The sequence below is a fragment of the Coregonus clupeaformis genome, chromosome 1 (genome assembly GCF_020615455.1).
Source record: "Coregonus clupeaformis isolate EN_2021a chromosome 1, ASM2061545v1, whole genome shotgun sequence".
Lineage (NCBI taxonomy): Eukaryota > Metazoa > Chordata > Actinopteri > Salmoniformes > Salmonidae > Coregonus > Coregonus clupeaformis.
The window spans coordinates 49,633,419-49,646,560 of record NC_059192.1 but is presented as its reverse complement, the minus strand read 5'-3'; the positions used below and the strand labels follow the sequence as shown (position 1 = coordinate 49,646,560).

The 13,142-nt window shown below is 40.9% G+C and overlaps 1 protein-coding gene across 1 annotated transcript; it reads right to left on the bottom strand.

Moving 5' to 3' along the window:
• Nucleotides 1-705: 705 nt before the first annotated feature.
• Nucleotides 706-4,123, bottom strand: LOC121582820 (oocyte zinc finger protein XlCOF6). Its single transcript, XM_041898940.1, has 4 exons — nt 3,861-4,123; nt 3,375-3,632; nt 3,093-3,189; nt 706-2,930 (listed from the first exon to the last, which is right to left on the bottom strand). The coding sequence occupies exons 1-4, from the start codon at nt 3,996-3,998 to the stop codon at nt 1,117-1,119; spliced, it is 2,307 nt and encodes a 768-aa protein (XP_041754874.1). The 5' UTR covers nt 3,999-4,123; the 3' UTR covers nt 706-1,116.
• Between the last annotated feature and the right edge of the window lie 9,019 nt (nt 4,124-13,142).

Below are 13,142 nucleotides of genomic sequence, written 5' to 3'. Positions count from 1 at the left end.
TCTTTGGAGGGAGTTGAAAGTCCATGTTGCCCAGCGACAGCCCCAAAACATCACTGCTCTAGAGGAGATCTGCATGGAGGAATGGGCCAAAATACCAGCAACAGTGTGTGAAAACCTTGTGAAGACTTACAGAAAACTTTTGACCTGTGTCATTGCCAACAAAGGGTATATAACAAAGTATTGAGAAACTTTTGTTATTGACCAAATACTTATTTTCCACCATAATTTGCAAATAAATTCATTAAAAATCCTACAATATGATTTTCTGGAGAAACAAATTCTCATTTTGTCTGTCATAGTTGACGTGTACCTATGATGAAAATTACAGGCCTCTCTCATCTTTTTAAGTGGGAGAACTTGCACAATTGGTGGCTGACTAAATACTTTTTTTCCCCCACTGTATAACATTCTATTGGTTGCAAGAATTTTGTATAATCATTTAAATTGAAAAACTCCAAGTTCTGAATATTGTTTACTTCAAAATACATTTATCGATTGATTGATTGCGCCTACATTCGCTGCTACAGTTCAGGCCTAGACAACTATACAACACAAAAACTGTCATTCCGGAAATAAATTATTAAATTAAAGCATTTCATTATCTTTAAACTCACAACATTAATTAAGCCTACATTAAAGGAGACCTTTTCTTTGGTTCAACTGAACAGCGACACAGGCAATAGGTAACAAATAAACATATATAACTTGTTTTTAAGAAGATGTATTTAATTCAGATGTACAGGGACAAAATACAAGTACAACACCTCTTGTTTCTTGAGTTGTAAAGTGAGCAAAGGAATTGCAACATACTGTAAAATACTCATGCTGCAACATTACTGGTGCATGTGGGTTGAAACAAGGACATATTAAATACATATTACATACATATAATAACATAGTAGTACTTATCAATAGGCTAGGCCCAGGTTACCCATCCTAATATAACATCAGGGGGAATCCATGGAAGGACCATGGATGTAGAAGAATTGCATTGTCATTTATGCATCTTGTGTAATAGCTAGATATTCTATAATTATAATTACTTCATGGATTTGCAACATTCATAGCATTCTTACCAAGCAGCTCCAGTTAGGCAGGCGTGATGGTATTGTGCCATTATTCATATATTATTACAGTACTAGTGAGACAGTCTCCAACAGTCACTTCCACTATTTGTTCTTGAACTTCAATACACTTGTGTTCCTTCAAATTTCTCATACAGGAGAAGTTCTTCCTGCATTTGGAACAGTTGTATGGTTTTTCCCCAGTGTGCACTTGCTGGTGAGCCTTGAGATTGTTCGCTTGGCTGAACGTCTTCCCACACACAAGGCAGAGAAACGGTTTCTCCCCAGTGTGCACACGTTTGTGGCGAACAAGGTTCTGTGCAAAACTGAAGCTCTTCCCACACAGGTCACAGGTATGAGGCCTCTCTCCAGTGTGAGTGCGTAGGTGAAGATCGAGGAAACGCTGTTTGGCGAAGTGCTTCTCACACATGGTGCAGCTGAATGGTTTCCCTTCAGTGTGAATGAGCCGGTGACTGTTATAGTAACTCAGGGAGCTGTATCCTTGTTGACATATATCACAGGTAAACGGCTTCTTGTCTGTGTGGACCCGACGATGAGTTTTGAGATTGGTCGCAGTGTGGAAATTCTTTCCGCATTCTTCACAAGAGTGAGATTTTTTCTCTGTGTGTATCACCTGGTGCCTTTTCAGATAGTTTGCAGACCGGTAGCATTTTCCACACTCTGAGCAGTCATAGGGTTTGTCCCCACTGTGTATCTTCTGGTGGATCATCAGAGAACTCTTTTGGTTGAAGCCCTTTCCACATATGTCACATACAAACGTTTTCTCACCTGTGTGAATGCGCTGGTGGACTTTGAGATGACTAGCTTGAGTGAAACTCTTCTGGCATATGTCACAGGTGAATGATTTAACGCCAGAGTGAGTCTGCTGGTGTCTGCGGAGGTTAGGCGCTAAACTAAAACATTTGCCACAGATCTCACAGCTAAATGCTTTCTCACCAGTGTGAACTATGTGGTGGGTATTAAGTACACTTTTCAGGCTGAAGCCTTTTCCGCATTGATCACATATGTAGGGTTTCTCTCCTGTATGGGTCCTTTGGTGAGCCTTGAGGCCACTTCTCTGGCTGAATCTATTGCCACATATGTCACAGCTGAAAGGTCTCTCTCCTTTGTGTACAGTCAGCACATGTACATTTAAACTTCGTCTAGCTGTAAAAGACTTCCCACATGTTGTACACTTAAATGGTCTTTCTCCTGTGTGTACACCCTGGTGTACTATCATATCTCTCTGCCTGGCAAAAACCTTCCCACACTGAGAGCAATTGAATCTCTTCTCTCCTCTGTGTACAGCTATTCTGTGAGCTTTGAGGCTACATTTTGCAGGGAAAGCCTTAGCACACAAAGTACATCTTAATACCTTCCCTTTCTCTCCTTTGAAAACCATCTGGTGTTCGTTAAGCTGGCTCTGGGTGCCAAATATCTTCCCGCAGTATGTGCACTTGAATCGCTTCTCCCTTTTGTGCACTATAACATGGTGTACTTTGAGACTGCACTTTGCTGTAAAGCCCTTCCCGCACTGCGTGCACTTAAATGGCCTCTCACCCGTGTGGACAACCTGGTGGGCTTTCAGGTTACTTAGTTTACTAAAAGCCTTCCCACACTGTACACAGCTTAAACATTTGTCTCCTTTGACAGATTTCTGGCCCTTTGTGCGTCTCACCACACGCAGTCTCATTTGATGTACTGTGGGAGCCACCATCTTAGCATCATTGGATATGTCTGTGGGTGCAGCAGGCTGTAAGTCTTGGTCCTCTTGAGCCTTTGCTGGTGAGAGTGGTGTAGTAATCTCTTCCTCCAAGTTGTGGTCAATAGTAGCATCCTCCCCAGCCTCTGTCCTGGATTCTCCATCTGGGCAGTAGATATTCAATATTATTATCACTGCTGTTGTGCTGCAGTTCCAGCATTTAATTTAAACTTTCTAAAAAGTTCTGAATATAAGATGTAATGCAGTCAGTTGTCTACATTCAGACCATTCTGAATGTCGTGAAAGGTGACTTCATAACTACTTACCTGCGTCCTCATGTGTGTGTCCTGTCTGGGTGTCCTGTAGCAGTGTATCCTCCTTCAATGTGATCCATTCAGCACTTTCCTCCTCCGTCTCTGAAGACTAGATGTGAAATAATTAATCAGTGGAAAGTATCCTTCCCCAAACACACACACACACACACACACACACACACACACACACAGACCTCCAAAATAGGCAAGCTACATTCCTTGAATAGCAACTAATTTGCATCTTTATTCATATTCAAGAAATTGGTGACCAGATATGGATATATGGGAGCTTACCATGCCACTGTTGACTTCAGACAAGCGCTCAAATTTAGTCACGTCTGTTCCTTGGGTCTTCCTGTCCTCTGCACCCTCCTCTCCAAGCCCTCTAGTCGTCCTCAGGTCCCCATCCATCAACTGGAGATTCTCCTTCAGAACCTGATTATCTCTCTGACTCACTGACACTTGCAGACGCAGAGAAGCTGTATCCTCATCAATGAGACTAATTATTTTTTGCATGGCCTCTTTGCACAATCTCTTCATGATGGCAGACAGCTGTATATGGAGAAGACACAAACATATTACACTGACTCTTTTCTTATCTTCCTAGCTAGCTAGTCTCAATGCCAATTTTCTGACCCAAGACATTTGACATGATAATGTCAAACAAACAATTAACGTTAGCTACCCATACAATTTATCCTATGTTACACACACTTCCGTGCCAACACAATGCTAGCTGGTTAGCTAGACAAATGTAAACACTGCTTGTGACACACTTACCTCAGTCCCAGGGCCAATGCACTGCCTCTGTGAATCGGTGTAAACGTTTTGACTCGTGCACAATTTACTTATTTCCACCACGGCTGCATTTACTAAAAGCCCCATGACCGTGGCCAGTTGATCCTTTACACGTGACATTTTCCCTGAGATTTAAAAGCCTACATTTAGACAAATATAACGTTATGATTACGCAGTAGATGCTGTCACATTTTGATTTACTAGCTAACTATTTTATTCAACAAGATGACATTGGCAACACTAAAAACGTACTTCCGGGTCACGGAATTTCAGAAACGTTCGAAATAAAAGTCCCACACGTAATAGTAGGAAAGTGTCAATATCCTGTATTTATTCATGATATAAGAAAAACAATTGTCTAAACATTAACAATAATTCATTTGCATTACATTTGGGTTTTAAAACATGTTCCAAAGTCAAATAAATTCCATCAATGTGAATCACTGTATATGGAATACATATTCTGGGTGCCGCAGTAAAAGTACTGTATGGAATACTCAGTAGGGTCTGTAGAATCTATATATGGTGCCATTTCATGGGGGACTGAATAATATGGAGTGTTGCTGGCCTTTTACTCCACCTATTCCATTGGATACAATGCGAATCACTGTATACAGAATACATATTGGCTTATAGAGCAAAAACTATTCTAGGAGCCGCAGTAAAAGTATTGTAGGGAATACTCAGTAGGGTCTGTAGAATCTATATATGGTGTTATTTCATGGGGGACTGAGGTTTATATGCCCAGCAACACTTTCTACTCCACCCACTCATAAATATGTGGTCGGCATTTTAAAAAGTTCTCATGGGTAGGCCTATTTGCACCGCAGAGAAGCAGGGTCCAGAAAAGGTTGAATCCGCAGCTTCAACCTTTTAGAAAACAGTAGCAGTATTGGTGTTAATGTGTGCTTTTCTCTAAAGCAGTCTAATGAGAGGGCAATGTGGATACACTTTTTCAAAATGGCATGGGAGACTATGTTTTACATGATTTATCAGATAGGAAATGACTTAGTTGAAAGAAGTTAAGATTTTACGCTTGAATGATACAGCAGACTGATGAAATGAAGCTATATGCTTAGTAAGGAAATGATATTTAAATATAAATGTGTTATTTATTCATGTAGTGGTGGGCACCAATAGATATAATTTGATATTATATCGATAGCGTTTGATATCAATATGAGCAAGGCATTTCCGGAAAGTTAATGTTGTTGAAAGATTACACAAAATTGTTTTATAACTAACCCAAGATAGACCACAGACTGTCGTTTCAAATGGGAAGAAGTGAAATATAGTGGGCAGAACAAGCAAGAAGGGGTGCAGAGCCAAGCATGAGCTAGCGAGATCTTATTGGCGCGTTTTAGCATGTATTTGTGCATTTCCGTTAGGGAACGCCTACTCTGTGTAGTGCGCGTGTGCAATAACTCTATTCGCACATGCACTCCTTCTGAACAACGCAATTTTTTGTTAAACTTTGGCAAAGGGTCAAGTCTACAAAACTTAGTCCACTCTGTTTGTAACCGATTTTAGTTTTGGGAACAGAAAACTGTATTGAGATCAAATGTTTCATCGATTAGAAAATGCTTCACATTTATACATCCGGTGAAATAGGCTATCTGGCTCTTTTTCTATCTATAATGATACCACAATGAAGCAGGGAAGAATAACTAAGCACTTCCGGGTCACGGATTTTTTGAATATTTTTTCTTCTTCTCTGGTATAATGGCGTTCATAACTGTGTGGGTGGATAATAAAGATCCCAAAAAGGAAATAATGCGGCGTAAAAAAAAATATTCATACAAATTATCAAAAATAAACTTAAACTAAGCAAAATCAACTTGCTTTTCTGTTAATATTCTAATCAGGTCCCTACACTGGCTCAGAAGGATCCTGTGAAGGCGGGACATTTTCTGGAGACAGTCGTTTTTGCAGTGCTTCTGCCATGAAGTCTTTGAGCCTAAAAAACGTTTCAGCTGCAGATACAATGATGTCCAGCTTCTTGAATTCTACAATTAATAACTGTGGCTATAAATGCTACAAAACCCACCTTCTTCACAATGAGTGTATCCAGATCACTTGATTGCCGTAAAACATTTGCAACTGGTTGCCGTGCACCATATCTTCTCCAGCACTGTGGCCTCTTGCCCCTTCCACTCTCTTTACCGCCTCCACATACGAGATCTGCCATACAGCCCAGATCCTTGACACCTCGACCTCTTTCACCCTAACATGTTACAAGGGGGTAACTAGCCCCCTGGGGTAACCACAAGATGTCACCAACTTATTTCCCCCAACACTTTCCCTGGCTGACACTGCTCTTGCTCAACAAAAACTTTTCCTCTGTGTCATCACAACTTTTGGAGATATTTAAACAAAACAATTTTGTGGAAAGTTCATCTAATTTTTGGAAATTTGCAGTGCAGGAGGTGGGCTCATGAGTTGTGCTCCAATTTGACTGGGGATAGCTTTATTTGTGACCTACAGTGAGGGAAAAATGTATTTGACCCACTGCTGATTTTGTATGTTTGCCCACTGACAAAGAAATGATCAGTCTATAATTTTAATGGTAGGTTTATTTGAACAGTGAGAGACAGAATAACAACAAAAAAATCCAGAAAAACGCATGTCAAAAATGTTATAAATTGATTTGCATTTTAATGAGGGAAATAAGTATTTGACCCCCTCTCAATCAGAAAGATTTCTGGCTCCCAGGTGTCTTTTATACAGGTAACAAACTGAGATTAGGAGCACACTCTTAAAGGGAGTGCTCCTAATCTCAGTTTGTTACCGGTATAAAAGATACCTGTCCACAGAAGCAATCAATCAATCAGATTCCAAACTCTCGACTATGGCCAAGACCAAAGAGCTCTCCAAGGATGTCAGGGACACGATTGTAGACCTACACAAGGCTGGAATGGGCTACAAGACCATCGCCAAGCAGCTTGGTGAGAAGGTGACAACAGTTGGTGCGATTATTCGCAAATGGAAGAAACACAAAATAACTGTCAATCTCCCTCGGCCTGGGGCTCCATGCAAGATCTCACCTTGTGGAGTTGCAATGATCATGAGAACGGTGAGGAATCAGCCCAGAACTACACGGGAGGATCTTGTCAATGATCTCAAGGCAGCTGGGACCATAGTCACCAAGAAAACAATTGGTAACACACTACGCCATGAAGGACTGAAATCCTGCAGCGCCCGCAATGTCCCCCTGCTCAAGAAAGCAGATATACAGGCCCGTCTGCAGTTTGCCAATGAACATCTGAATGATTCAGAGGAGAACTGGGGGAAAGTGTTGTGGTCAGATGAGACCAAAATGGAGCTCTTTGGCATCAACTCAACATGCCATGTTTGGAGGAGGAGGAATGCTGCCTATGACCCCAAGAACACCATCCCCACCGTCAAACATGGAGGTGGAAACATTATGCTTTGGGGGTGTTTTTCTGCTAAGGGGACAGGACAACTTCACCACATCAAAGGGACGATGGACGGGGCCATGTACCGTCAAATCTTGGGTGAGAACCTCCTTCCCTCAGCCAGGGCATTGAAAATGGGTCGTGGATGGGTATTCCAGCATGACAATGACCCAAAACACACGGCCAAGGCAACAAAGGAGTGGCTCAAGAAGAAGCACATTAAGGTCCTGGAGTGGCCTAGCCAGTCTCCAGACCTTAATCCCATAGAAAATCTGTGGAGGGAGCTGAAGGTTCGAGTTGCCAAACGTCAGGCTCGAAACCTTAATGACTTGGAGAAGATCTGCAAAGAGGAGTGGGACAAAATCCCTCCTGAGATGTGTGCAAACCTGGTGGCCAACTACAAGAAACTTCTGACCTCTGTGATTGCCAACAAGGGTTTTGCCACCAAGTACTAAGTCATGTTTTGCAGAGGGGTCAAATACTTATTTCCCCCATTAAAATGCAAATCAATTTATAACATTTTTGACATGCGTTTTTCTGGATTATTTTGTTGTTATTCTGTCTCTCACTGTTCAAATAAACCTACCATTAAAATTATAGACTGATCATTTCTTTGTCAGTGGGCAAACATACAAAATCAGCAGGGGATCAAGTACTTTTTTCCCTCACTGTATATATACTCCCTCTGTCATTTGTCTTTGTCGGTCATTGTATATGTTGCTTGTTTTCCTGAGGGGAATCTCTCCTACTATTTCCTGAATACTTTATATTTTGCACTCTGGGTTTCGTCCCTCTTTAAGCTATGGTGCTTTAATAAATCCAGTAGTTCTAAACCTGTGACTTCCTCCTGCCTACTCCTCTCTACACTTGTGACAATGTCAAGAACTTTGAAAGTTTCTTCAAGTGCAGTTGCAAAAACCATCAAGCGCTATGATGAAACTAGCTCTCATGAGGACCGCCACAGAAAAGGAAGACAGAGTTACCTCTGCTGCAGAGGATAAGTTCATTAGAGTTACCATCCTCGGAAATTGCAGCCCAAATAAAATAAATATTCAAGTAACAGACACATCTCAACATCAACTGTTCAGAGGAGACTGCGTGAATCAGGCCTTCATGATCGAATTGCTGCAAAGAAACCACTACTAAAGGACACCAATAATAAGAAGAGACTTGCTTGGGCCAAGACACACGAGCAATGGACATTAGACCGGTGGAAATCTGTCCTTTGGTCTGATGAGTCAAAATGGGAGATTTTTGGTTCCAACCGCCGTGTCTTTGTGAGATGGAGAGTAGGTGAACGGATGATCTCCGCATGTGTGGTTCCCACCGTGAAGCATGGAGGAGGAGGTGTGATGGTGTGCGGGTGCTTTGCTGGTGACACTGTTGGTAATTTTATATTAGAATTCAAGGCACATTCAACCAGCATGGCTACCACAGCATTCTGCAGCAATAGGTCATCACGTCTGGTTTGCGCTTAGTGGGACTATCATTTGTTTTCAACAGGACAATGACCCAACACACCTCCAGGCTGTGTAAAGTCTATTTTACCATGAAGGAGAGTGATGGAGTGCTGCATCAGATGACCTGGCCATATCTTACTTTCGGTTGTATAGTAACTCCAGATGTAAAATAGTAAATAATGGCTACTTCTCAGAAGGTATTAAATTGTCAAGAGGAGTAAAACAAGGTTGTCCACTATTGGCATTTCTATTTATTATGGCCATCGAAATGTTAGCTATTAAAATCAGATCCAAAAATAATATCAAGGGGCTAGAAATCCATGGCTTAAAAACAAAGGTGTCGCTGTACGCTGACGATTCACGTTTTCTTTTAAATCCGCAATTTGGATCCCTGCACAGCCTCATAGAGGATCTAGATAATTTTTCTAACCTCTCTGGATTACAACCGAATTATGATAAGTGCACCATATTATGTATTGGATCGCAAAAAAACACAACTTTTACATTACCGTGTAGTTTACCAATAAAATGGTACGATGGTGAAGTGGACATACTCGGTATTGATATCCCAAAAGAAAGAAATTATCTCACTACATTATATTTTAATAAAAAGTTTGCCAAATTAGATAAGATCTTGATACCATGGAAAGGACAACACCTGTCTCTTTTTTGAAAAATCATCCTGATTAATTATTCAGTCATATCCCAACTTACCTATTTACTTATGGCCCTGCCTACAGCTAATGAAAAAATATTCCACTTTATTTGGAACAGCAAGCCAGACAAAATTAAATGGGCCTATTTATATGATGAATATGAATTCAGAGGGCAGAAATGATTAAATATTAAAGCATTGGACCTCTCACTAAAGGCTTCAGTCATACAAAAACTATACTTAAATATGAACGGGTTCTCTAGCAGATTAGTAAGAATGGCTCACCCCATGTTCAAGAATGGCCTTTTCCCCTTCATTCAGATTTCAACCTCTCACTTTCGGTTAATTGAAAATGAAATAATCTCCAAAATATCGCTATTTTAAAACAAGCCATAGAAAGCTGGTTGCAATTTCAGAACAAATATTACAACAAATGTTATGGTTAAACTCAAATAATACTAATTGATAAAAAAAACAATATTTTGGGATTTAAAAAAACGGTATAATCTTTGTAATGATATAATAAATAGGACTGGTGGAGTTAACTAAAATAAATGGAAATGTCTGCTCTATCCAAAATTACAACCAACTGATTGCAGCATTACCGCAAAAATGGAGGAGGCAAGTGGAAGGGGGGAAGGTAAGGAACTTATCATTCGGCCCTGCATTAAAGACCAAAATTGGTAAAAGAAAATTGTGATAATAAAAAAGTATACCAGTTTCATTTAAGGACCAAAAAATTGACAAAATAGTTGGGAGGAGGTTTTCGATGTACCGATTCCATGGCACATGTTTATGAACTGATACACAAAACGACAGCAGATTCTAAACGTAGTTTTTAAATTTATATGATTATACAAAATTCTTGCAACCAATAGAATGTTATATATATGGGGGATGCAACCATCCCAGCTCTGCAGATTTTGCTGCAAAGAGACAGAATCATTCGATCACTTGTTTTGGTGCTGCCCATATGTAGCATGTTTTGGTCACAGGTTCATTAATGGCTGAAAATTAGCAACATTTTTAACTCTGCAAATAGCACTGCTGGGTGATTTGAAAAGTCATAGTCAGTCGATCAATAATATAGTAATACTCTTAGCAAAAAATGCTATCTTTAATTTACAGTGGCTTGCGAAAGTATTCACCCCCTTGGCATTTTTCCTATTTTGTTGCCTTACAACCTGGAATTAAAATTGATTTTTTTGGGGTTTGAATCATTTGATTTACCCAACATGCCTACCACTTTGAAGATGCAAAATAAAAAAAATTGTGAAACAAACAAGAAATAAGACAAAAAAAACAGAAAACTTGAGCGTGCATAACTATTCACCCCTCCAAAGTCAATACTTTGTAGAGCCCCCTATGCAGCAATTACAGCTGCAAGTCTCTTGGGGTATGTCTCTATAAGCTTGGCACATCTAGCCACTGGGATTTTTGCCCATTCTTCAAGGCAAAACTGCTCCAGCTCCTTCAAGTTGGATGGGTTCTGCTGGTGTACAGCAATCTTTAAGTCATACCACAGATTCTCAATTGGATTGAGGTCTGGGCTTTGACAAGGCCATTCCAAGACATTTAAATGTTTCCCCTTAAACCACTCAAGTGTTGCTTTAGCAGTATGCTTTGGGTCATTGTCCTGCTGGAAGGTGAACCTCCGTCCCAGTCTCAAATCTCTGGAAGACTGAAACAGGTTTCCCTCAAGAATTTCCCTGTATTTAGCGCCATCCATCATTCCTTCAATTCTGACCAGTTTCCCAGTCCCTTCCGATGAAAAACATCCTCACAGCATGATGCTGCCACCACCATGCTTCACTGTGGGGATGGTGTTCTCGGGGTGATGAGAGGTATTGGGTTTGCGCCAGACAAAGCGTTTTCCTTGATGGCCAAAAAGCTCAATTTTAGTCTCATCTGACCAGAGTACCTTCTTCCATATGTTTGGGTAGTCTCCCACATGCCTTTTGGTGAACACCAAATATGTTGCTTATTTTTTTCTTTAAGCAATGGCTTTTTTCTGGCCACTCTTCTGTAAAGCCCAGCTCTGTGGAGTGTATGGCTTAAAGTGGTCCAATGGACAGATACTCCAATCTCCGCTGTGGAGCTTTGCAGCTCCTTCAGGGTTATCTTTGGTCTCTTTGTTGCCTCTGTGATTAATGCCCTCCTTGCCTGGTCTGTGAGTTTTGGTGGGCGGCCCTCTCTTGGCAGGTTTGTTGTGGTGCCATATTCTTTCCATTTTTTAATAATGGATTCAATGGTGCTCCGTGGGATGTTCAAAGTTTTGGATATTTTCTTATAACCCAACCCTGATCTGTACTTCTCCACAACTTTGTCCCTGACCTGCTTGGAGAGCTTCTTAGTCTTCACGGTGCCGCTTGCTTGGTGGTGCCCCTTGCTTAGTGGTGTTGCAGACTCTGGGGCCTTTCAGAACAGGTGTATATATACTGAGATCATGTGACACTTAGATTGCACACAGGTGGACTTTATTTAACTAATTATGTGACTTCTGAAGGTAATTGGTTGCACCAGATCTTATTTAGGGGCTTCATAGCAAAGGGGGTGAATACATATGCACGCACCACTTTTCTGTTATTTATTTTTTAGCATTCTTTGAAACAAGTTAATTTTTTTATTTCACTTCACCAATACCTTTGCAAGGCACTGTACAATCTGTAGAAACAATGAGAATAGAAAGGTTCAGAACTTTTGTGAAACATTACAGCACAGAGGAAATATATATGGCAGCTAGAAATCTGGATGCTCTTCAGAGATAGATGGGAGGGGTTGAGGGTAGCTGAAGGATGGGACTAAAAACAAACAAAAGATAACTCATGTAAAATATACTGTGTCCGTAAAATTCATATAGTATATCCTGAGGCCAAATGTATTGTATCTGGGGACTTTTAATTAAGGAAATCTGAGGAAAACACTCCTGAAATTCTACCAACACATGTCCTGTGCTACACGCCGAGAGAACACGCTTACTCTCCCTTCTGGGGTGGCTACAAAGCCCTCCATGCTCTCCCTTCGGCAAATCAGATCACACCTCCATCCTGCTTCTCCCCGCCTATAGGCAGAAACTTAAACAGGAAGCACCCAGGTATGGACTGTTCAACGTTGGTCTGACCAATCGGAATCTATGCTTTCAGACTGTTTTGATCAGGCGGACTGGGAAATGTTTTGGGTCGCCTCTGGGAATTGCATCGACGTATACACTGACTCGGTGACTGGGTTCATCAGGAAGTGCATAGAGGATGTTGTTCCTACTGTGACGATTAGAACTTATCCAAACCAAAAACTGTGGATGGATGGCAGCATTCGCGCAAAACTGAAAGCGCAAACCACTGCAATTAACCACGGCAAGGTGACTGGGAATATGGAAGTGTACAAACAGACCAGCTATGACCTCCTTAAGGCAATCAAAGAGGAAAAACTACAATACATGGACAAAGTGGAGTCGCAATTCAACGGGTCAGACATGAGACACGTGCAGGAACTCCAGACAGTCACGGATTATAAAGGGAAAGCCAGCCACTTCGCAGACAAGCTACCCAGCTAACAACAAACGTTCCCACAACTTTAGAGAATGTTCCCTTAAGAGTCTCATTAGGTCATTAACTAACGTTTGAATAAGAATGTTCCCGTGATGTGCAAGGAATGTTTCCAAGAGACCATTCCCTTAATTTCAAATAGAACTTACCTAGAATGTGGTTACCATGTTCTCAGAACATAAGATATT